The sequence below is a fragment of the Drosophila suzukii genome, chromosome 3 (assembly GCF_043229965.1).
Source record: "Drosophila suzukii chromosome 3, CBGP_Dsuzu_IsoJpt1.0, whole genome shotgun sequence".
In the NCBI taxonomy this organism is placed as follows: domain Eukaryota; kingdom Metazoa; phylum Arthropoda; class Insecta; order Diptera; family Drosophilidae; genus Drosophila; species Drosophila suzukii.
In genome coordinates, this window is record NC_092082.1 from 63,700,590 (window position 1) to 63,727,231 (window position 26,642).

Genomic DNA, 26,642 nt, shown 5'->3' on the forward strand with positions numbered 1-26,642 from the left:
TTGTAACACAAGTTTATAGATTTAGAGTCAACTTATTCTGAATATTCTTGTAACTACTAACTCATTATTCTATTATTCCGTCATTGCCAAATTCGAAAGAACAGGACATACTAGCTGCTCTACAGAATAATGCGTGAATTGAGTTTAAATTTAGCCCGCTTTTCTGCGAGTGTTGCTGCTGTTGCTTTTGATGTTGCTGCCGCTGTTGTAAATGTTGCCCCGAGATAAGCGACAAAGTGTAAGCGCGGCAATTATTTGGTGATTTCTCAATGCTCTACCGCTCGGGGCTGAATTCCGCGTCGAGTCGGAGGTGCAAAGACAGAAAGACAAAGGCTTGCCGTATCGCAGGGTACTAAACTTAATTTAATAGCGGCAATCGCGGGCGGAGGTGGTTGAGGTGGTTAGGGGCGGGGCAGAGCCCCAAGTGCGCATCAATTTTAAGGCCACACGGCGCACTCTAGTCAAGTGGGCGGCACATAAAATCACATAAATAAGCGTAATAACTAATGTAAACAGCGCGGTGAGCGGTCGCGTAGAATCTCCAATCTCCTGCATTTGCATTTGCGCGCGAGAAATTGCCGCAATAAATTGCGCCGTAAAAACACATCGACACGGGGTTGAGCGAAGGTCCTTCGCAGCAGGTAAGGTCGAATTGACACGGTGCCGCATTAAAGGCAAAGTGCACACACAATTACAACGAGTGGGCGGCGAAAAAAATTGGAGCAGCGAAGTGAAATAAATGCGAAAACTTCAAAAAGCGCTCAAGGTAAATGCCAGCCAAGGGCTACAAATGTGGCCAATATAAATTCTCAATAGCTGAAGCCCTCCTTCGCAGCCCGGCCCAAATACACCCCGAATTCCTATTCCCGAGCTGTACGGTTTTGAGGTTTCCCCCCGAATGTGTGTGTTTGATTTTTATTACGCTGACAAATGGCGTGGCGCATTTAAGCCAAAACCCCTTTTTGCGTTCGGTTCCGTTTGGCAGTGAAAAAATTTGAATTTCAGCTTACCAAACAGCCAAACATATGCGGCGGCGCCTTCAACGTCGTTTTGCTGGTTTTGCAGCACTTGGAAAAATTCAAACGAGTTTTGAACATGTATTTTAAGTTTCTTGGTTCAGGCTTGGATTGTTTTAATCTCCGAAATTGAATAAATTGTAACATTACATTGGTGACACAGAAATGACTTGAATTTTTAAGCCACTTTTAAATGGAAATTTGGGTGTCTAAAAGTATGCAACAACATATTTTACACTCAGAAGTTTATTCAAAAAGTCGACTATACCTTTATATATATATAAATAAATATATATCTTCGAAAAAGTATTTTGTTTCCTTAAAGCGGTTCAATAGAATAAGTATTTCCAACGTGTTTCAGCTACATTATTCTAAGTGCAGTGCTGCTGCAGCTTATGTAGCATACTTTGGAGCTTAGCGTGTAAGGCGCATAAATCGTGCAGCATTTTCCCTGCCAAGCCGCGACATGACAGCTCCAGTTCGCTCCGTATCTGCACCCCATCCCACGGAAAATCCATTTATTAGCCTTGCCGCGAAAAAATTGAAAAAATCGCTGCGCGCGATTCACTCACCTAGGCTCAATTGATTTTTCGCCAAAAAGCGGGTATCTTCAAGGTTGCTTTAAGCGGCAGATACACTCACTTGACTTTCCGCGGGCACTTGTTTAATTTGGCGTAAGACAAAGGCGGCGCGGAGTCAACGCGTTTCCAGGCATCAAATTTTAAACAGCAATCTACTGGGGGCCATGTAAATACAAACCACGCGCTCGAGATTACGCTTTATGATACGTGATAACGCATTGCGTAACCTTTTCGCAGATAATCCTGTTAGGCGGCCTACGCACTTATCCCGCGCCCTCCGACCCCGATCCCTGCCCCCTGACTCTGTGTCAATGTCAGAAAGTGCCTCAGACATTTGCGGAAGGTGAAAGGATACACAGAACGAGAGGGAGGACAGGGCGACCCTATTAGTCCTTGAGCGCCGTTGACTTTGTCAAGTTGTTTGCAACTCATCTTGAATCCGCATGTCGGTGGGCTGAGCGGGAAAACTACCAAGGATTTATTTTATTTGCTTAGTTCTTGGAGGCATTTATAAAGTTGAGCCAGTGAATCAACAAGGGTTTCGTAACAGTTGTAATTTTTAGTCATATAAGTACATTTTTTTGATAACGAAAATTTTTAAATTTTGTCAAATAACTTTTTAGAAATATATACCTGTATTATAAATAGAATAATACAGAAATAAATCTTATTTTATTTATATTTTAACGTCTGCATTATATATTTATCACACCTTTTGCCCCACTTTTTCCTTGTCTTTAAGCGTATTGGGGACTCCCCGTGCCGGCATTTCTTTTTTGGCAACTGGCAACCCGGATCTTTCCCCTTTTCCGTTGACATCTTAACACTTGCCGCTTTAACATGCCATGCCACATTTGGCAATGGTGACAGGTGCCTTTAGTTGGGTCTGGCAGGGCATATGGCATAAAGCTCTGATGTCATCAAAAATGTCACTCAAAAATTTATGAAAGGCGAAAAATGTGCGAGAACGCATAGACGAGGCGGCAGACGACCGGCGGGGTAAATGTCCTTCCACCCCGAATTTGTGTGGGCTTGGGCGGAGACAGCGTGGGAATGCGAACAGAGGAACCTAGAGCTGCTTCTATCGCATATAAACTCACTTAATGCGAGTGCATATTGATAAGAGACAAGGACGCGCCGGAGCAGATATCCCTCTGGAGGGGGAGGGGATATAGATGGGGAGGCCCATATCAGCAACAGCTGCAGGAAGTGCGCTTAAATGTGTCGCCTGGGCCGGATAAAACGTTAAGCCTTTGCGAGGACAGCCCATGTGGCTATGAATTATTATTGTTTGGCCCAAACGAGCAGTCACGTCTACTTGTAGCGATATCGATTACCGACCAGGCCCAGAAATCAATTTGGTGCTCCGCCACCAGCACTTCCTGGTTATCCAGCCTCTATTGTTGTCACCCGGTGCGTATACGCAATATTCAGCATATATTTTTTATTCCCGATCCAGATTCGCTTCCGTGTTTTCCTTTCGGCTCTCGCGTACGTGCCGCGACAGGTGGATGAGTGGAGTGTGGGTCCTCCACCTGGTTGTTGTCATGCAAATGAATCGCTCTGTGCGATTTCTTTCCAATGCCAGGCCCACAATCGAATTATGCCCAGGCAATAAAAAAGGTCGCTGCTTAATTGCCAGCACTCCTATCTCAAGTCGAGCAGTCGAACAGACGAACAACAAACGCCGCACACATGTGTGCCGATAGGAAACTTTTAAAGCCGATCCAGCCTTTCGCCTCGCTGTAACTTTGGCCCCAGGATTATCCCATATTTTTCATAAGTGCGACGTGACTCCATTATTGGCAGCGACTTTTAAACTGGAAGTGCACTCAGAAATAAGATGTAGCTTTAAAATTAGCCCTTATTCTACTTTGAACTCAATATGAACTTAAAGCTGGTGATGGCCTTAAAAACCCATGACTATTTTTAGGTATCCCGAAATTCCTTAAAGTAGTTTTTAAAATGTTTAAAGACGGACTTAACTCCCAAGTTTAAACTTCTTGCGTCTTTATAAATTATTGAGTAAAATTTTAATATTTTTAAATTGCTGTATGTATGTACATTTAAGTTTTTAAAATTATTAAGCACCTGTAAAATGGCTAACTATGTGTGCCTTTGCAAATGAATAAATTGGTAATGCACTTTCAGAAGGGTTACATTTTAAAACCACATAATTCGACTAATCAAATCGGTTAAATATTGAGTATTAAATATTTAAAACATTTGCAAAATAATTGATAAATTTACATTTTACAGTATTTATACGAAATTTATTAAGGTGTAAATCCCATCAGATAAACTTCGAGTAACTACATAAACGAGGGTCGCTGAGGTCGCATACTCGCATTTGGGTTAGTTGAGAAGTCGCATGCATTTCCCTCGCATACATATTGATTAGACTAAGCACTTTCAATACTAAACGCAATTTAAAGTTTCACTTTATTGGCAGGATTATACGCTGTAGGTCGGTGCAATCAAAGCAAATCGGATAAATACCAGAGCTCCAAATTCTTGTGTAAGTCCTTACAATTTGCAGCCGAGTCTGGAATTTGGCCGCAGCTAAGGGAGTGTGTTAAAATCGAGCGAGAAATCTGTGTGTGCTCCCAAGGAATTAACACTTTAATATTCCACAATCGATTTGGCCTTTTTTCCAGCAGAGAAGTGAAATTTAAGTGAGACTTAGACAAATTCAGGAAGCTACCCTTGATGCAGCTCATTTGTTCGAGTCTTTAATGTCCTGCTGGGGACGGCAAACAAAAATATTTATTATCATATCATATGCCGGGCCCGAACCAAGCCCATAAAGCATGTGCATAGCCCTCAGATCCCAGCTAATGCCTTGGCCTTTTTGAATTTTTTCCACATTTATTTTGTGGGTGTACCCGATGGAAATTCGGAGCGAGGGGGAGTGGCCTGGGGTTAATGGCCTCGGCCTGGGTCATCATCATCTGTGCGGCGCACATGCATGGCAAATTACTGAATATACAATTACAAAATACACTTTTCTAATTGTAATTGTAATGCAGCGTCCAAACAGGACTGGCAAACAAGCCGCAAACCAGCAGCCGGCAACAATAATGCAAACAGTTTAAGGGGCGCCCAAGTCGGAAGGTGAAATTATATGCCTATGTACACACAGGGGCACATAGAGCCGAAGTGCTCATGTGTGTTGACATATTGTCCTGGTCCTGCTCCTGGTCCCAGTCCCATGCCATCCCGGCCCATCCTGGCCCTGTGTTTCCATGTTTATTTGTTTGCCAAGTTAGTGTTAACTTTAGTCATTCAGCCAGATATCCGTCGGTGGCACTTCAGACGACCTCCATTTGAGCGGCTGCTGCTCTTGTTGCCGCTGCACGTCGTCATTATTATAACGTGCCCGCCCAGCCAACTGACAGTCTGCAACCACACTCCACATCCTCATCCCCATCCACCTTCCACCTGGCTAACAATGGCTTCGAGCAGCTCATGGATTGCCAGGGCAGACGGCACTCGGAAAAATGGCTTACACTATAAGTATAATCTATATTCCATATTTTAGGAAGAAAAGCAATCTATTCCAGATAGGTAAAAGGAATTCCGAAAGTAATTTGTATTAAATATTGGTTGTATTAAAGAACAATGGAGTTTGTCTAATAGTCATAATTTAATAAGTAAACGGTCTATAAATGGATAATACCTTAAACGTATAAAAATAATATCTTAAAACACTATTGATAAAACTATAAAAATCATCAAGAAACAAAGCCAATGCTGATATACTATAATAGTGATATCATTTACTAATAATGAATATCACAATATAGGCACAGTTGATACACCATAAACATTTCTAGAGTGTTTTCGAAATATTAAGAGTAGCATAATATACTAGAAATGTTATAAATGCATACATTTAACGTAGTATAAAATGTATAATCCTTTGTTTCACAGTAACATAGGTCTTACTTTATGTTTTAATTGTGTTTAATAAGATTCATTTAAATAATTATAATAATTTTGGCATGCTTCCACAGAAATTATCAAACGTTGTGGTAATAACTAAGTTGTTCATCCCTTCTCTTTACATTATCTAATATAGGCTTTTAATCAGCTTCTCCTTACTTAGGAAGGAAAGTAGATTAACTTAAAATTAAGAAAAAGTATTTTCTCCCTGTGTACTCCAGGCTACGCCGCATCCGTCATTGGCTCTTACACATGACCTCATTAGCCATTGAAACGTGACTTGTTATTTGACTTGTTTCGCGAGCAGCCTGCGTCTCTTAGTGCACGACTGTCCCTGTGTTTGCGATGTGCATCTGTCCCTCAGACATCCAGATACCCAGCTATCCAGATACCCAGCTATCCGTACGCCCACACACTCCCCACAAGCATTTGTCTGTGGGCCCGCTCAAACTCTAATTAAATTTGCCGCCGCTGCAATTTAGCTGGGCCGAACCGCAGGACTCGCATATGTTAGCGAAAAGTGTCATTTCCAGCGAGCGAATAGCGAATAGCAAATGGGGAATCACGAATCCCAAGTTCCAAGTCCCAAATCCCCAATCCCCAATCCCAAATCCCGACCGGGGCCAAACAATTTTCGGGCATTTCCGAATGGCAGCGGCGGATGGCTGACCTCAACGTTTTCCCTGGTCCGCCGACTGCGAATTGCAGGTTGCAGGTTGGGATTGCTGCGGGGATTAGGCACAGCAATTTGCATTGCAAACAAAGTGAAAACAATCAATTTTATTGCAGTTGCATTTAGTTAATTAACACCAATGCGCTGCGCGTCGCCGGGCTTACGGTTGCCCCAAATGAAAATGGTATTCGGGACTGGGAGCTGGAAACTCGGGATTCGGTGGATTTGCCCGCTCGTAAATTAGCCCGAATTAATTAATGCTCATTAATCAAGCGCAAAGACACACAGCAGCAGCAATGCAAGATCACACAAAAGACGGCAGTAAAACTCAGCCCCTAGATTTATTTATTTTTTCCTCATCAACGGGCTGTGTGTATGTCGCATCCATTCAGTTCCATTTCCTCGGAGTCGCCCAAATCTGAACTTCAACGCTTGCCACAACTAATTATGCCCCTAATTGAATTTTCGCATTAAGCGCTGACCAAGGGAGTCATCTCCACCGCCATCGCCGTCTCCATCCACATCCACATCCAGTGTTTCCTGATGAACGATACTAGATGGACGATGGCCGTTTCGTGGCGATGGTCCTGGGCTCGTTGTGCACGAGTGCCGGAGTAAATTCAGTTGCCGCGCTATTGATTATTTCCCCTTTTCAGGCGGCCCAACTTTAATTACAATATTCACTGGCAGCCATTGTGTTATAATATTGAATGAAGCCATGGGCTAGAATGCCTAAATGCAGATGCTTTGCTTACTTAACCCCTTGCTAGGAATAATATGAGCCTATATGCTTTATATTAGGTATAATGATACCTTTAAACAGCTTACCAAAGTATTAAGAATTTGGGAGTTACAAGTAATACGAGTATTTATTAATTTGTAGCCCTAAGTAACCTCTTTTTCATTTTGAATCTGTTATGTAAACATACAAAAACGGTACTATATCATAGTTTTAGTAAAATTCCTCGACCCAAATTACTGGTCTTCGTTATTAAATATTAAATGGTCATTGAAAATGCAAAGCCAAGGCAATTGAAATTGAATGGCACTAGTCGTTAGTGGGTTAAGTTCCAAACCCATTCAAACGTTTGTCAAAGTCCATCGGCGTCGAACGGCTTTATTTACCAAACGAAACCATTCTCGGTGGCAGAGCAAATGTTTGGATTTATGTAGCGGTTTCAAATATTGAATTGAATATTATGGAATATCTGCGGGTCGCCCGTTCAGCTGATGCACCGACTATTTTTGTTTGCCCGGCCGGCGATTGCTTTCTATTTGTTGGCGCCGTGTTTAATTGCCATGGCAGAAATAAGTACCACTGTGCGGATGAAGTCTAATATTGAGCTGTGCATATTTGATAATACCTACATTCTACTACTTTTAAGTCCTTTGAAATGTATCTAATAATTTTAAGGAACATATATCTTAATTTTTAATTGAAGTATACTCAAACTGAACTGGTTATTTATATTATTTCCAAATAATCAAAAATTATAGGATTTATCATATGGTTTATTCTTTTAGTTTCTTTCAAAATAATACAAAATTGTAGAGTTGGTCATATACTTTTTAAATATTTAAATACTTTATAAGTTTTGGTGTCAAAATCAATAATATTCTAAAAACCCATGTAATTAAAGACCGAAAGGTACACCTTCCACCATGGTTAGGTAGATGGTTCTCCCATAATTTACTCTAAAACTCAGCGGGATATGGCGCACTTAATCCGAGTGCCGAGCAGAGATGTAACTTTAATTGAAAACTTTGATTGAACGCAATTATAGAATTGATCATATATGATATTTAAAAAACCCATATGATTAAAGACCAGTAGGAATACCTTCCACCATCGTATGCAGATGGTTCTCCCATAACTCACTCTAAAACTCTACGGGATATGGCGAACTTAATCTAAGTGCCGAGCAAAGATGTAACACTAATTGAAAACTCAGAAAGACATACACACGTGTACTCCAAAATTATAGAATTGATCATATATAATATTTAAAAAACCAATTAAAGACCGAAAGGTATACCTTCCACCATGGTTAGGTAAGTGGATCCCCCATAACCTACTCTAAAACTCTACGGGATATGGCGCACTTAATCCGAGTGCCGAGCAGAGATGTAACATTAATTGAAAACTCTGATTGAACGCAAACACACATGTACGGGGCACAAATCAACACTCGAATATGTATGTTGTGGGCTAACCGAGCTGCCCACATTTTGGTCTGCCTCCGCCTGTGTCTGTCTCTCCGACTTTGTGTGGATTTTCCTTTGCCATTTTCCTGGGCCACTGCGCCGCCACTCCCCCCTGGATTTTGTCGCCGGACAAGCGGCATTCATTTCCGTATGACTTGGAAATTTTGCGGCTTTTCACTTTGCGGTTATCCCCGAGCACAAACCGCAAATGTAAAACTAATGGCATTCCGAAATTTATGAATGCAATGTGCGCAATTGTGCCGGAGCATGGGTTCTTGAGTGTACGTAGTCCTGTGATAATTATTTTGCCATTAGAATCCGATTAGTTGGAGGGTTTTCACTCCCAGTGTGTGTGTGCGGGTGCATTTGATTCATTTCCGCTGTCATGTGCGGGACGGTCTTCTGGGCCCCGAAGAACGGAGAACGAGGAGCGAAGAGCGAATAGCGTTCTTCTGGCTGCAGTTCTTGGCTTAAAATTTAACGCCCTCCGGCGCGATTATCGCTGGCATTATGAGCTGCCTGATGAAGTTCAAACAGCTAAAATAAATAAGTTGCCGCCACGCCACCCTGTTATCCAGCAGCTTAAATATTTTCAACGTCAATACTCTCGCAGTTTCACCCATTTGGCATCAATAAACTATAAAAGCGGAATGCTTGCGGCCCTGTCTGCGATGTTTACACCCAGCCAAAGAGCGGGAAAAGGGTGGAAAATGGCGGAAAACCAGGGGATCGGCGGGAAAAAGGGGAGCTGAACTGAGATCCTGCGGGCTGTAGTAAATATAAAAGTAAACGCCAAGTACATAGACAAACACAGTCAGTGCAAGTCAATGGCAATGCCTCGGCGAAGGCAACCGCCGCCAATGTACTGTAAAATTTATGACTTGAGCGCATTCCACAAAACATTTGTGCCTCGGTCTACAGAGTAAAAAGAATCTGGGGAGAACAACACAGAACACATCTGCCGAAAATCGGATCTGTTTAAGAATTCCAAATATGTGAATAATAAAATATTGCAATTGTACCTAATTTACCTATAATATCTAGGCAGTGTAACTATATAGAGCAATCCAAAAAAACAGCTAAAAAGGTTAACGATTTTTAAATTCCATAAAACATAAGTTATTAGCATAGCATACTTCTATACAAATAAAAATTTATAAAAAAAAATTTAAGTAAAATGTTATTTAATCAAGGATCAACTTTCGTATTTCTCTCTGTGCAGGCAGCAAAAATAGGCAAAAATGTAGTTTAAGACTAGGACCCACGGACAGACGAGCGCGAAAGTTTACTGCGGTGATGGAGTGTGGAGGAAGCTCCCATTTCAGCTCCTTCGTCCTTTTCTTCCTGCTGATGCTGCAGCTTGCATTTAATGTTCTGTTGGCCGCATAACTTGGGGCATAAATAATGAGGCCTGGCAGTAACAATAACCAGATATTGGTTGCGGCTTTAAGTTTTACGCCGACCATAGGCCAAGTCGTAAAGCCAACTGGCTGTAGTGAAAACTAGTTTCATACCCAATTAATATAGCCACAACAATAGAGATATCCATATAAATAATGTTTGTGTGTATATTGTATATCCATTTTTATGGAAGACATATTTAATTCGGCTTATAATTGTGACTAGCATGCAAAGAAATTTTAATTATTGAGTAATTAAGTGCGTTATATTAAACAATCGTACGATTTTACTTGTAAGAATTCCCGAGAAAACATAAAAGAACTTTGTAAGTAACTAATCCTGACCAAGCCCAAGAGCAACTGAAGTGAGATTTGGTTTTTGCTGAGACAGGTTAATTTGGCAGGTCAATCAATCTTGAATTACCCAGGCGCACTGATTACAAAGAGATGCATCATTAGTCTGTCGGAAAAGTAATCTTCTTGTGTGCTGTTTCCCCACGATTTGCTCCTTCGAAAATATTGTAAAATGCTTTGAATTAAATGCAGACTTTGAGTGCAATTACTCGACTTAAACTCCTAGTGTTGCCTGCCAACTGTCTGCCAAAAGTTGTCCCCAAATTCCTTTGGCTTTAAATGCTAATTATAAGTTGTTTTTGCCCAGACAGTGAAACTTTATCCAAACTAGATATGCATATGCCAAATAAACAAATGTATGCAAATACACAAATATATATAGTGCACATGCGATAGAAAAATTACTGAGTGTTTAATTCAAAAAGCATATGAAAAGTTTATCCTTCGGACAAGAACATGATGTCTCTTAATAACTTTTTGCTGGCATTTTGTTTGCTGTTTTCCTCGTTTTTGCTTGGCTCTTTCTTGTTAGCCTGCCAACACACATTTATATATATAAGTGTATAAAGTCGAGCGAGTTGGACATAAAATGGGGGCGATGGGGGCGTGGCCGAGCCTTTGGCCATGTCTACTTTGGCATTGTCGTAGTTTCCCCAACCATGTTCTGCTGGTTCTGGTCCTGGCTCTGGTCCCCAGCAATACTCTGGGCAAATTAACTTGTTTCAATTAATAATCCCCCGGCAAATATGTCAACCACATGGGCCTCCGGCCAGGATCTGCATCTGGGGCAGCCGGGAGGAGCTGGGGCCGCTGCTGAAAGTCAAAAACTATGCAAACTTTTAGCTGACTTTGACATTTATGGTTTTCCCCGGGGCCTGGCCAAAGTTTTCCCCCTTTCCCCGTTCGATTTTCCCGATCGGAACAGTCCGGCCTCCCTGTTGACGGCTCAAAGTTTTTCGGCAATACGTTTAGTTTTTGGCTACATTTGGCTAATGAGTTGACCCGGCCAACGGGTCTATTTGGCTGGCTTTAAGTCCTCTCCTGGCGTCACGTGCACTGGCTCCAATTCGTTCACATTAACAAATATTTTACAGAGCTCCGCTCTGGATGGAGGGGAAAATGGAAGGGTTCCCGGCTAGATGGGATTGGAAAACAGAAACCAAGCTGGCAAGTTGTGTGACATCGCCTTGGTCCTTTGGCCGCGCTGGTGCCATCTTTCTGGTTTAATCCAATTTATGTTGCTTGCGAAACTTTTGCAGAACAACTTAAAAGTTTTGCGCTTAAATAGCATCAAGTCAAATCGAAAAAACAAAGTATGAAAATGACTTTGCTCGCACATGCTGAAAAAATACTGTGCTCTTAGGACTCAAAGTAAAATGTATTAGCTCTGCGTAGGATACAAAATATTTATAAAATAAAATATGTAATTTTTTCTCCGACATAAGATATTTAGTTAAGGTGTAAGTTGGAGAGAAAAAGATGTTTACCAAATAATAATTTAATAAAATATATTTATTCAATATATCTTGACTTTGACAATGACTTTTAAGACTCAAAATAAAATGTACTGGTCTGCGTAAGATACAAAATTCGTTACTAATTAACATAATATGTCATTTGTCCTTAACATAAGATTTTAAATTTATTTATTTGTCTAGAGAAAATGATGTTTCATAAATATAAAAAAATTGAGTATTTAAAATTGATTTATTTAAAAAAAAACTTTGCTCTTTACATACAAAAAATTTAATAATTCGTGGGAGAGAAAATTATCTTTAGTGAAATTAAATAAATAATAATATTACAAAATATTTATTTAATAAAAACCTGAATTGAGTTCATCCAAATTCTTAATACTTGGCATAATCGAAAATTTCAAGGTGCCTTTTTATGCTAAATTTAAAGCATGTTTTTTCCGAGTGAGCTGAAAATATCCAATGGAAAAGGGTCGGGTGTGTGTGTGTGTTGAGAATTAAATAAATTGCGCATTTTGACACATTTTGCCACGTTGACTTATTCGCAGCATCCCGCTCGCCACTCATCCGCCCCGTTGGCCAGCAGCCTCGTTAGCCACGCCCCTTCCGCCGCCCTCGCCCCGGCCGCACCCCTTTTCCCCTCCGATGCCGACGACAACACGAATCAGCTATAAAATAGTTTTCGACGCTGACGCATGCCGCATAGCAATTTTCCACACTGGCCCCTGCCGGTTACAAACTTGCCTCTTATTTATTTGTTTAGAATTTTTCGCACGCCTCTCCGGGAAAAACCCTTTTGTGCACGGGTCACTCGATTCGGGCCGGGCTAATAAAGTTGTCGGAAAAAATTGTTTAACCATAATGATATGCTTGGGGGACAAGTGTTGTAATCCTTTTGCGGCATAACCCGTTTAATATGTATTGAAATTCACAAAAGAAACCCCCATTAAGCGGTGTCCTCGGACCCGGGTCCCATCTCCCCATCGCCCCGACTCCCCCGATCACTTTGATAAGTTGTAAAGCTTAACAACGGTTGACGGCACAAATTGCCGCACGGAAGAGCCGGAGTCAAATATGCAAAAGCCAAATGGAGGCCATTGATGCTGGTTATTCGGCTCCAGACTCGAGTTTGTTGGGTGCTCTTGGTTGTTGGTTGTTGGCTGTTAACTTGGCGGTCGGCAAGCAATCAGGCCTCACAATTTGCATTGGCCAAAAGCAGAGCAGCTGCTCCCCGACCATCCACAATTTGTATACACATGTCCGGCGCTTTAGGGACTGTTTTGCACTGCACGTGCCAAACAGTTTGTTGTGCCCCCTTCTTATTTTGCTGGCCATGTTTCCGTTTCTGTGCTTTTTGTTTCCATTCCAGCAATTGGAAATGCTGCACAAAGTGCACGCCACACCCAGTGCCACTCGGAGTCGCAGTCCGGTGGCGGCGATTAATCAAAAATTGTTTACTCCAAGTGATGGATGTGCAACATGGTTTTGACTTGCAACCGAGCGTGCCGGGCAGCCAGTCAAAAGCTAAGCAGAAAGGCACATTTCAGGCATTCCCAGGGCCCAGATAGGGGTGCACAGCAGCGGGCGGCCCTCTAGGTACAAGACTCTACAAATGAGTGGGTTAATGTCTACCTGGAGGTTATAAATGAACTTAAAATCAATTCAGAATTTATTTTACTGGCTAAAAAAATTACAATAAAATAAAAGTGTACAGCCTAGTGCTTATATTGCATTTTTAGATTGTTGTACCTTTTTATAAAACTTTAAATGATTCTCTTGTATATTTTATTAAGTAAATATGAAAACATGCCTGAAAAAAACGTTATCCCATTAATATTTATAAATCAATACAAAAATACATAATTATTTTGTTGAATTTCGTAATATTGTTCTCTTAAAAAGTATATTTAAATAATTTATTAACCAAAAGCTTTTAAGGTTTGCTAAGACGATTGTAGCCAACACCCGGAAAATAGAGAAATTCAGAATAAATTCACAAGTAATTCTAGCTTATTGTAAGTTCTTATGGGGGAATTGGTATTAATAATAAAGTAAAATGGATAGATTAGCAGTGCTACCACTGCGGCCATTGCCGTGTGCACGGTAGTGGGCCCTCATATTTACATGAGATATATAGAAAATGTTGCAGTGGCAGGCTCTCTAACACCGCACCATTTCCCGTGCAGCTGTAGCTGGAAAAGCAGTTTCTCTTCTGGCTTTTTGCGCTTTTTTCTGATTTTTTGCTAGTTTTTAAGCTGTCAGGGGATGGGTTGCAGTAGCAACTGTTTGACCATTTGTTCTGCCCAGAACGAGATAGGGCGGGATGAAAAGCTGGGGGGAAAGCGACTAGAGACTGGCTGCTCGACGGGCTTCGTTTTCATTTTTCCATGTCATGTGTCAGCGCAGCGTCTCTCGCCCAGCGGCAATCACAGACGCTGGTTCTATGCAAATGCGAGTATAAATGGATAACTCCATCATCGCAATTCATGCCACTAGCTGCGGCAGCCGCTGTAGCTGCTGTAACTGCTGCAACGCAACTGTAACTGCCGCAGTAGTACACGGGGAAAAAAGGTGATAATTCTGTAAGGAAGCATTTGAAAATTAAGAAATTTCAAGATTATCTTTTATAATCTTGGAAGCCAAGAGATTTACTGATTATTTTAGAAGACTGAATGACTTCCGAAGCTTGCTTCTGACTTTTTTAGCACTTTAATGCAAGGAATACATATTTTCTTTTCCTTTTAACAATTTAAAAAGAATAAATAGTACCATTGTTAATTGGAATCCTAATTGAAATTCCACTGATATAATTTAAATAGATGATATTATTATTTTTATTGGAATCTCAATTGAAACTCAACTAATGTTACACAATGTTTTCCATAATATTATTCTTATATTTTTGTCATTTCTATGTGTTGTGATCAGGTTCCGCCAAGCAGGCCAAAAGAGTAAGTTCTTTCATTGATTTTCTCTCAGTGCACTGGCAGTGGCACTCGGAATTGCGTTCGCCATTGTGTTGGTAAGTAGCAGTCGAGCCATGACCGCGAGGAGACAGTCGCAATCGCAACAATTGTATTTGCCTTGGTCCTCCTCGGCCATCCTGCCGACCCGCCCCTCCGCCAATCCGCCCCTTCGTTCTTCTGCCGAGTGCAATTTGGCCAACAGCAGAAATTATGCAAAACCAAAAAAATGGCATGCGAACTTGGCATAAATCAATAGAAAATTTATACGTTTCGCCGAAGTGAACAGTTTTAGCGTGTCTGCTGCGCGACAGTCGGACTGGAGGTCTAGGATTTCGCGTGTTCTACCAGCTTTAGTTCTCCTTTTTCGACTTCTGCCTTTTATACATGACATTTGAAATGCTATTCTCTTTGTCAGGCAAAATTCCCCGCTGAGCCAAAGTCGGCTAAATCACTAGATAAGCACATTGATGTTGTCAACAGCCGGGATTCTCAGCCGTATGCAAATCCGGACTTTATTGATTACACGTTTAACTGTTCAAATTAAGGGTTTCAGGACTTGGTTGGTTTCCATAAATATGGAACCGAATTGAAGGCATACCTTGATAACTCGGATTTCTTTTAACCTGAGCTGGTAACACCTACTTCTACGAGTTTCCAGCAATCCAGTTAACTTTCTAAATTATAAATTATCTGATGGAGCCTATTATTAAAAGAACACTTTAAACACATTATAAATTTATAAAAAACTGAAAATGAAACCATAAGAAAGAACACTAAGGACATTTTAAATGTACTCTTTTCCTGTTTATAACTATAACTAGGTATATTTTTCCATAAATTGTTATTATTAATGAATTAAATTTATAATAAACTAAAGTGATGCCTAACTACAACTAGCTTATCAACTCTGCACAGTGGAAAGTCATTGACCCTACCGTCATATTTACATTTTGCCCATGTTCTATACCCCCTATTTGCAATATAATTATACAAATTGTGTGCACATTCAAGAGCTCTACGTAAGTGGCAAATCCTTTAAGGCCAAATTGTATCTAGCTGGGGCAATTAATCATCCATTGATTTCCCCGTAGGCTCCCGAGCACTGGAGCAACTTGGCTCCTCTAATGGCCCAAAGGAGACCGGGAGTGAATTCAGGCATTACATTGTCAAGAGGAATCGAGACACCTCGCCATTAGACGGCTTAGCTAATTATTAACTGCATTAGATTCTGACAAATGACAAATTGCGTTGCCACATCCTGCTCCTTGTTGCCCTGCCGCACACACTCCGAACATGAGTGTGTATTATCGCCGTCGCCGCTAAGTATTTTTGACACAAAATTAGTTACACGACTGGGTGGGGAGAACACGCCCAGCACATAAACACCCGTGCGCCGAAATATTCGGCTAAGCTCCGAAAAATTTCCAACACTTTGGGCCCGGTCATTTATCATTAAAAATAACCACACTGCGAAAAAGGCGAAATGCGTAATTATCGGGCTGCGGCCCTGCCAGGCGAATGATTGAATGTGTTTCATCAAATATGTAACATGAATTATAATTTTTACATATTTGCGGCCGCGCTCAGCCCGGTTTCTTCATATGCTATCGGTGGGGAAATGGTAATGGAAATGGAAATCCATCGCGTGCCTCGAGGAAATCCAACATTTTCCAGCGCCTGGCGAACGACAGCAAAATGAGCTATAGAGAGCCCGTCAGAAGTGCCGATTTGTGGTCTGACTTCGAATCGCACAGTGACTGTCATTCCATGGAGTTCGCAGGCAAAATATTATGTTTTAAGGGCCTTTTTAAGAAATACAGACAGTAGAATATACTAAAGAAAACTGCCGTTGCATAGGTCAGAAAAGTCTAGAACTGCCTTTTTAACAACCAATAACTACAAAGTTGTAATAATTAATGTATTTACAATGTCTTAGCTTGTTTAATATTTACCTTATTAACAAATCCATTATCCGCTAATTAGATACCAAGCCCTTTATACTTTAAATACGAAATCAAAGAACATAAAGTCTGTGCCCTACTTACTTTATTTACTGAATTATACCAAAGTTGGCAAACAAGTCGGTTAGTAATTGGAATACCGAAACCTTTTATCTCCCATAACTCCCGCAACTTTGAATAAATTCCCTCTATCTATCGTTACATTCCATTGACTCGCGAATTGTTTAATTAAACTTGAGATACACATTCCCCGGTTCCGAAACACGGTTAATCGGGGAGCTATCTGCATACATTGTGTGATATGGGGGAGATCTAAAGTAGGCACACTTGTGGCGAACTGGGGCATAACGCACTCAACACGGCATAAATTAAAATTTTTATGTCCAACGCGTTCGCTCTTCTTCCACTTCGCAGTGGGATGAGTGTGTTTTGTGCCGCGGCAATTCACAGCTCACGTTGCGGCTTGTGGATTGCGGATTGCGTGTGGCAAGTGAAAGAAACACGCACGAGACAGCGCAGAAATACACCAAATACATACGATTTTTAGTGGCCGCCGCGCAAGTCACGTTATAATTTGCTGCCAAAAATCCTACAATCCAGGCCGCATTTGCTAATCAAAACAAATGAAAACAACATGAATTATGGCCGGCTGGGGCGAAAGGCTAATAGGGTTAAAGCCGCAGAGTTCAGCAAATGAAATGCCCGAAAAGCGTCCCACACATGTGGCTCATTTTTAATGAAATTGTTCGAATGTGGTTTTCCGTTTTCGGCCCCTTGGAAATGGGCTCTTGGCTTTGGCTTCGACTTCGGCTTCGGCTCCGAGTGACACACGTAATTTGAATATATGGCACTAGGTTTCGGTTCCGGCCACAGGTCAATGTGGATGTGGGGAGTGCGGTTTGTCCCTTTGACGCTTTCCAGCCCGGCCGTTTGATAAATAATGAAGTCATATGTCCAAAGTTGAATTTTATACTATCACGCAATTGCCGGGGTTCGCCACCAGTCCCGGGTACAAAAACCCAGACCCCGTGTCTAGGACCTCGGCGTACATTGTAAGCGACGCCCACATTTTCGCAACTTTTTATGTAATCGTAAAAATATTTTTATGATTTCATAATTTTACAGTGTTGGCGGGGCCGAGAAGAATGCTCGTTGTTTATGGCCCTAGCCACATTGCCCTGCGTCTATGCACTCGGAAAAAAAGTCTACCCTTTTTAAAAGCTCCAGAAAATTTTAAAAATAATTTATAACACTTAAACAAAAACAATAAAGTGTCCTAGGAATATTTAAAGTTTTCCCATTATTTTAAAAATAAACTCCCATACATATATATCCTACAAATCCCACTGCCAGTTGGTTTTTCAGTGCGGATTGTGCAAATTTGTGGCATTTTTATTCCGCCTCCTCCCCGGATTAATTTTTGTAATTTTCCACTGGCGCATCCGCAGCATTCAGTACAAAACGGCGCTTTAAGATCATGCCTGGCCTAATCTTAGCCTTGACTCATATCGCAGCATTTATTCGCAATTTTATGCAAAACCATATTTCCCAGCTGTAAAAGCTGGCAGTGCCGTTCGCCGGGCTGAAATGGAATCTCGGCGGGTGGCCGTGTCTGCTCCTATTTCCACACACACGGGGCATGTGGCACATTCACATTTCACTGGGGGAATAGAGCTCTATCTGTATTTGTTTAAGGCCCGGCTACCTTGCAACAAGGACGGCACACCGCTCACAGCTTGAAAAATGTTTGTTGTCAACATTTTCAGTTTGCATCGTTAGCTTAAAAGCGTGCGCCACCGAGCGCCTCGCACAATGGGGCGAAAATCGATAAACGAGACAAACCGTGTGATTTGGCCCCCTCCGGGCCACAAAGGACTTCCATTTTGATCGCAAAATAGAAAAGTGTGGAGGTTACAAGGCCATCCGTCCGTCGGTGGGCGGGAAAGTGGGAATGGGTGTGGCCGTGGCTCAAGCGCCGTGAAAGCGTTTTCCTCAAAGCAGAAATTAATTATTCCGATGAATTTAAATCGGTGGAAGAGAGGACCTCAGAAAAAGTGACTGCAAGCTCTGGCAAAAGTTTATGAATATTTGTGCTAATGGCCTGGCCGAAGATTGAACTTTTCGCCCACAGCTGCTGCAAATAAATAAATTAAAATGTGTGTCCAACAGGTATCCGAAAACACAAAGCCTCTGAGCGGCTCCTTGGGCCTGTCACAACAACTGGATTTATCCGCTTCTATAAATATTCTCCTCGGCGCTGCCAAAGTTATGGCAAACTCTTGCAATTAAACTGTCAGACTTATGAATTCATTAAATATTTTAATTGTAGCTTTTGAATAATTAAAATTCCATTTATATGGCCGTACACATACCTCAAGCCATAAATCTGCGATTAATTAAGGGGCCCGTTCCCGTGGTTTTGAGGTATCCAGGGCGTAAGCCTAATGGCAATTAAACTTAATTACAAAAACATAACCGAAACTCAATTGGAAAATGCTTCGCCTGCTTTGGATCTCCAGTTGATTGAACTGTCTCTTCCGACAGCGATTTGCAATTTATGCAAATCACGGCGCCCGAGGTGAGCGGCCATAAAAGAAGTAGCCAGTCGTTGGCCGGATTGTTTTGCCTAACTTAGCGTTCGAATCGAATTTCAATTCGTATCGGCACTGGGAAAAAACTGGTTGTTGTTTTGCTTTAAAAATAGTTAAGTGTGTGAACTAAACGTCATAAATTATTTAGTACAGAAAAAGTAACTGGCATTGTTACTTTTTTATAAGAAGAAAATAAAATTTTTCAATAAGTTGAAATTAAAAATGTTTCATAAAGTACATTAGAAATAGAAGCCTTATTGAATTATCATAAGTTACAAGATGCCGTATTATTAAAACACTTTTAAATGTAATTTCAGGTGTCTAAAAGTATGCAGTGAGTTCTTTATTCTTCAGAGTTCTAAATATATTGTTGCATACTTTTAGACACCTAAAACTGACATTTAGTGCTTTTTGTGGCACAAAGTACATGACTGGGTGTTAGATTTGATTAAGGAATATCAAGAATATCTTCCAGTGCATTCAAACTCACTCACCTGGATCATCGTCGTCGTCCCAATCGATTTGACCGGAAGTCATGCTGATGTGTGCCGCGAACAGGAAGAGCGTGAATAAAGCCAGGCAGCTTCGGCCGATGTTGGCCTTGTAGGAAGTTGTTACGGGCATTGTGGAAGTCCTTTTCGCTGGCAAATCCATTGTGTAAAGTGTAACGATTTATATGCAGGCTCGTCTCGTATTTCGGACTGTTTACTCGCCTCGCTTCTGATGTTGTTTTCAATTTAATTTTCTCGAAAAAGTGCACCCACTCTTCCACTCACACGCGAACACTTTTACCTTCTTCGAAATATTCCCTAAAATTTTGTGTGGTGCTAGCTGCCACGTCCGCGTCCGCGTCCGCGTCCTTTTCCACTTCTACTTCCACTTCCTCGAGCTGAGCTGGTTGCTGGTTGCTGGTTCTGGTTGCTAGTTGCTGGTCTGATTCGGAATTCAGGGAGTGCGCGGCTTTTTGCTCTCGACTCCTACAACTACTAATTAAGTTGTTTCATTTTCAGTTTTTGCCCGGGGCATAACTTTCGCGCTGCTGCTGCTGCTGGTGTTGCTGGTGTTGCTGCTGTTTCTGCTGATGTTGCTGCCGTTGATGTTGCTGCCGCTGCGTGGCACTGAGGTGCGCGAAGCTCTCCAATTGTTGCATTGTTTTTCCGATTTCAATTTTCTGCAAAAGGTGGAGGGTTGGAAAAATAGAGAGGTGTACAGAATTATAATTTCAGTTTTGCCGGGGGAAATTCGAAATCACTTTTAAGTGGATTAGTAAATTAATAAATTAGCTAATTGCATGTTGCTTAATGAGATAATGACGCCGGTGTAGAATATGGTTTTTCGCCATTAATAGTGACAATGTGTCATTTGTTTAGTTTTTGGTTTACTCAACCCTTCCTCAGCTAATTGCGACGCATTACATTAAAATTTTGAAAATTAATTTTAAGGAAACTTTTTAAAATAGACTCTACAAGTATAAATACAAAAGTATATTTTTGATGTTTCGCCAAGTAATTTAATTATTTTTCTTGAGCTAATGGATTAGTTCTTCATCATAAATAAATGCCCTTATAGCCTTCATTTCCATTTACATGAAAGTCATTATAATTACTTGACTTTGTTCGCGTTAGACATCATTAGGAAGGAGCTGCCTAGTGTTGTCCCTAACTACACGCCCAAACTCTTACTCTTTGACCTAGTTTCTACCAAGTTGTATCCACGTAAAAACGGAAATTAGTTTCACTTTCGAAAGCTAACAAGCTGCGCAATGATGACGGGCTCATTGAACCCCAGTCTCTTTCGGCGAAGCACTTCTCGCTTCTTTTGGCCCCCAAAACGGTTGCCTACATTTCGGGGCACTATCTGCAGTGCCTAATTTGGCATGGTTTGGGCCCATCCCCATGCCATCCTATCCCCATCCCCACACCCACCGGCTTATTATGCGCACTTCAAACTTTAGACAACGCGGCAGCACCAGAAGCACAGCAACAGCAAAAACAAGACCAAAAGCAACAGCACATTGTTGTACATGTTGGCAAACATCTCACGCCACGGCTGCCTGCACATCCCAGCCGCCCAGCCAGGCCGAAAGCCAAACCAAACACTCGGGGAAAAACATTCAACTCGAAACTAAAATGAATTTGCTAGATTGATGGCCCCTTTAAAATTTTATGTGGCGATAGTTTAATTAACCTACTAGCGAAATGGCTCAGCCTGACAGCATTTAACCAACAATTGGTCTATTAATTAAGCCTCACTTTGCCCACTTACACTATTTTGTGATCTTGTGTTTAGGTGACCTAAAAGATTATTTTTAAAACCTTAATAGTTGAATAGATTTTGAAAATACGTCATCATTAAGCGTAATATATATTTAAATAACCTAACTTAAACCTCTAACGCAACACAATCTTAAAGCGCTACTAAGCACCTTTACGATACAAATTTACAGACGATTCTAATAAAATATTTATTATTAATTAATATAGAGGATTTCACTTACAAATAATTTGTGCTGACTGTAGCAATTTTGTAGATTTTTTTGGTTCAAATTTTATTAAAAATTTTTTTATTACAACCGATCCGGGCTGATTCACGAAACAAACTGAAACTTAATTCTAAGATGTGCCATCGAGCCTCAGCAAAGTGCTTCTTCCTAGCCTCCAGTACATTTGATCTAATGTCTAGAAATTTGAAGCTGCTAACCCATTCAAAAAATTTGTACTGTGAACGGAGTATTGTTTATGTTACGGATGCTAAGCAATATATGGGTCCCCAAGCGGATGTTTATAATTACCTCAGGGCAAATGTGACCTAAGTTCAAACCAAAGGGCATAAGTGACTTTTATTCCTATACTCGATAACTAATACGCTTTGACTGGAAAGTAAACAGTTGGATAGAACTATTTAAAAAAACAATAATTTAAAATGGCAAATGCATTAGAATATTAGGCAATTTTTAAATTTAGCTGGCAGGTATGTTTAATTTTCAAATTGAAGGTTAAGCCCTACTCCATTTTTACCCACTACTATATTTTGCGATTTTTAAATTTAGCTGACAGGTATGTTTAATCTCCGAATAGAAGGCTAAGCCCTAGTTTTTTTCCGCAGTGCAGGGCGCTGCTCAGCCTTCAGCCATCCGCTGCTGGCGGGGCTTCTTTATTTTATGCAGGCAGCCACTCACTCAAATTTCGAGTGCAGCAGCGTCGCTGCAGCGAGTTTTGTATACATTTCGTTTAATTTGGCCCGCTGCCGAGGGGCTGCCCCTCCCACAATCACCCCTTTCACCGACCGCCCCTGGAAAAACTTTAGCGACACTGTTTTGGGAGGGGGAAATGTAATGCAGAAAAAACAAAACACAGGCAGAAAATAAAAATCCAAAAGAGCGGGGCGGGCGGAGGCGAAAAACTGAAAAAGTTGTCTGCCGAAATCAACGCCACTTTCGCCACAAGCATTAAGCGTTGCATGCAAAATTACCAGCGAGTGGTTTGTATTTCCACTCTGATTGCTGTTTAACATGGTTACATTGTCCTTGGAACCGAAACAGAGCCAGCAACTGAAACTGAAACTGAATCAGAGTCCTGGCGCCGGGGAATCCTGAGTTCCGACCCGTTGTTTGGCCCAAACCAGCTCTTCTCGTTTTTGACGGTTGTTTCGGTAACGATGCATGTGCCTCAACATCTATGGTGGCCGTGCATCATGACATGCTCTAGTTGCGAAACTTTCCTTCTTTTTGAGAGCGTTTTTTATCGCATATTTATATGCATATGGGACAAGTGGCACCCGAAATGCAGGGCCAGAACGGGGAACACGAATTGGCCGTTGCACAATCCCAACTTCTTCTGCCCCTGGCCCGACAAACTAATTTGCGCTTAGACAGGAGGAGACCGGGGCCAGGACAAAAGTTTGCGCCTAAACACTCACTTGAGGTGAAACCGGTTCCAGGAACTTATGCACGACAAGAGGCGAACGGCAAACATGTGCGGCTACTTCATCAACATTTCACGCTCGACTTGGCCGGCTGGGTGGAAAATGGTAGAAAAACTGCCGAGGCACGCAGCAAAAATGTATGCAATGCCGGCTGCTGTTGCCTGTTCTTTGCCCCATTTCCAACCATTTCCAAACTGCTCGCAGTCTCACCTGGCCGGCAAAATAAACTCGACTCAACTGTTGAAAATCAACTAGCTCCTGCCCTCTATTCCTGCCCCACACGTGGCATAAAGTTTGCCTTTAGCCCGACTCTCCTCGTCCTTTTTCGTCCTTTTGCCGCTGCGGCTCCTCCTTTCGGGCAGTGCAAATACTTGGCAGCGTATGTGCCCTCGCTCCGTATATATTCATACGAGTATTTGTCCAGGCATGAGTTCATGTAAGCATTTATCGGTCAGGGCCCAGCTCCTGACCGAAAACCTTTTTGGCATCCTTCCATTGGGTAGTTGGAATTTTTCGCTGAGCTTGTACCCGGAAACTGCTATGTTGCCCGCTATTTCTTTAAAGACACGTTTAAAATTGGGGAGTTAAAAGACAACATCAAACCAGGCTAAACAAAAGGGTTAACTTGATCTCAAGTATACTCCAAAACACACTATACCATTTATTGAGTTAATCAAAATGTCATGCATAAGGCTTTATTTAAATGGAATCGAAGGGAAAATCTATAACAACAATTAACGGACTAAACTTACAAACAGTCCTGGTAACTGAGGGAAAACAAGTCTGTAGTTCAAAAACATTTGATGAGGTTGCCATGACTCATTTAAGAAAAGTCAGTCAGATAGTCGAAACTTCAACAACTGTCATACAGTAATAAGCAACTAACATTTGGCCTTTACATATACAAAAGCCTAAAATGAGGACAATCGTAACTTACAAGAAATAATTAAAGCTAAGTTCTATATAAACAAAAGTTTAATGATTTTATAAATAATTTATATTTGTTAGGTTTATTGAAATAAAAATTTCTTAAAACGAAAAATTTGGTAATAGTTAATTCACAAATTTTAACGTTATTCGTTTACTTATACTGATTGAGTTTTATTTTAAACTTCCTTAATTTAGTTTAGAAGAATACACAAGTCGAAAACTGAGACTGTACAGCATTTCTGAATTCTAAACTTCCAATTATATGTATGCAATTACAATTATTTCGAGAAAAGGTCCAGTTTTGAGAGCGAAATGGGTAATTTCTTTTATGGCTGTGGTCCTCCTCAAAGTTTTTCTTAGCACCGCGTTTACGACTTTTTCTTTTTCGGCGGCCACGGACATGGACTGCCATCGATTTGGCACGTTTCGTGGGTTTGGAAGCCCCGGAGTTGTCGTGCCCAGGTCCGGATCCCCGTGTTGCCGTTCCCCGCATCCGTGCGGCAGCTCGGACAACGAGTTAAAGTGTTTCGCCACGCACTTCAATAAAAACACCTCCACGTACACAGCCGGTAAGCAGCTAGTTTCGTGACGATACGCATACGCAATGTGGGCCATCGGCGGAATAAAGTGGCGCAGTCTGTTGGCAGCATGTATAGTGGGTGTATCCTGCGTCTGTCTGGCGGAAGTTGGGTCCTCCCCCCGACTGCGCCATATGCTCAAGTGCTTAATAACCAAATGCCAAGTGGCTGATAGCCGAGTCCAATAAAATATTCGGGCAATCGGATGGTCTGGTACTATGGCCCCTGCCGCGCAGATTTGCGCATTAGTCACACACCGGTGCCTGCGGTGCTCTCGATTTAATACAAATGGCATCTATTCAAAGATAATTAAAAACCGATAGCAAAGCCAGCCCCGCCTCCAGGCGTCTTAAATAATAAGCTCCTCTGAGCCACTTAATCTGGAGAGTTGGGGCACTGTACGTGAAGGGCTTACACCATCCGCAAGCTACTAAAATTCGATGGTTTTAATATATTTAATCTTCTTATGCTATGAAAAACTATGGGGTTACATATAAATTACGAAAACATGGCTGTGAATGGCTTGCAGCACTTTTTATTTATCCCCGTTTTCAGCGCACGTGGTCCTCCCAAGTTTTTTTTAGCAGAGGGAAATATCATTGCAATTTTCAATGGTTAAATATTAAGAAATTAATATTTAATATTTAAAATATTTGCTATACATGGCTTGTAATTCTGCAGTTTAAAGTATATAACAACTTTATTTTAGCGATATTTGGTCAGGGCAACCACTTAAAAAATCATTAAAATGCTTTAGAGCAGTAATGCCATTTCAAAGGACCAAATTCCACTGTAAAAGCTTTTTACCGAACATGCCTTCTAATTAGATAACAACATTAGCAGCTTTTAAATTTCACGGCGGCATAACCCCAGGGCCTTTGATTAAATATTTAGCGTTTAGTTGCTTAAATTTTTAACATTTCGACATGCTTCGCGGGCAATGATCCCCCTGCCGGAAAAACCCAGCCAGTCAGGTGTCAATGTCGCAACCCCAGCCCCTTAATTGCCAAAGACACCAAGGCCGTTGGGGGCAGAGGCAGAGTCAGATGCGGAGGCGGAGGCGGAGCTCTTGTTTGGCAATTTCCAGATGTGTGTGGCCAGAAGCCAGAAGCAGATACACACGTTTCCGTACACACAGGCAGGGCCCGGGCCCGAAAAACAGGCTGAAGTAGCAAATTGGCGGTGACATTGACAGGGCGGAATGTGGGAGGACATCCGAGCAACTACGACACATCGAGGACTCAGTCTCAGACTCCGGGCCCCGGCTACAAAGTACACAAAAAGTTTTCTAATTATTTTGTCATTAAACGCACACAGAGACACACACAGGCAGGCAGCCTTGTTTACAGGCATACACATGTTTGCCGAGCTATAAAAAGGGTTGGGCTTTGGATATCCGAAAACCCTCCGGAAATACGATGGGGTTCGGAGGGGGAAGATGGGCCAAACGAAAGTGTCCTTAGCAGAGGCAACTTTTTCTCCTAATTGTTTCATTTCATGAAATGGAGGTAAGATATTTCGGCAGCTGTGCGTGTATTGCCCCAGGCACTCGCACACCCTCACAGCTACACCCACACCCACACACATTGCATTAAAACAAGACATCACCTCGCACTCACACTTGAGAGCGCTGCATATAAAGCGATTAACACGACGAACGCTCGAGAGGTTTGGGTTGGGGGTGGGGGGTTCGGGGTTCAAGGATCGAAGGACGAGGAGTGAGGATTGGGGACCGAGGAGCCAGTCGCGTGACTGTGGCTGTCTCTCCTTGTTAAACAACAATTTGTTGAATTATTATCATACACCGCCACCCCTTCACCAACACAAACACGGACCTGGGGAAAATCCTTCAGCATCCTAACAGTGCTGCTAATTACGGGCCACGAAAGGAGCTAAAAATATATAGTAGAAGGTTCTTATAAAAATGCAAAGGCCTTTTTTTCACAACCTACAAATAACCCATACTTTTGCTCTGTAAATCAAAATTTATTGTCAGCCATTATCAGGTTAAGAAATATAAAAAATTTTTTAATTAAGTTCAGT

General features: G+C 41.6%; 1 protein-coding gene across 2 annotated transcripts in view; it reads right to left on the reverse strand.

Moving 5' to 3' along the window:
- Positions 1-26,642, reverse strand: part of side-III (sidestep III) — a 106,814-nt gene that overhangs the window by 64,171 nt on the left and 16,001 nt on the right. For both annotated transcript variants that reach the window (XM_036819043.3, XM_036819042.3), the window contains exon 2: positions 19,662-20,338. In XM_036819043.3, coding sequence (XP_036674938.3) covers positions 19,662-19,821 — 160 coding nt within the window. In that variant the 5' untranslated portion in view covers positions 19,822-20,338. The remainder of the gene's footprint in view (positions 1-19,661; positions 20,339-26,642) is intronic.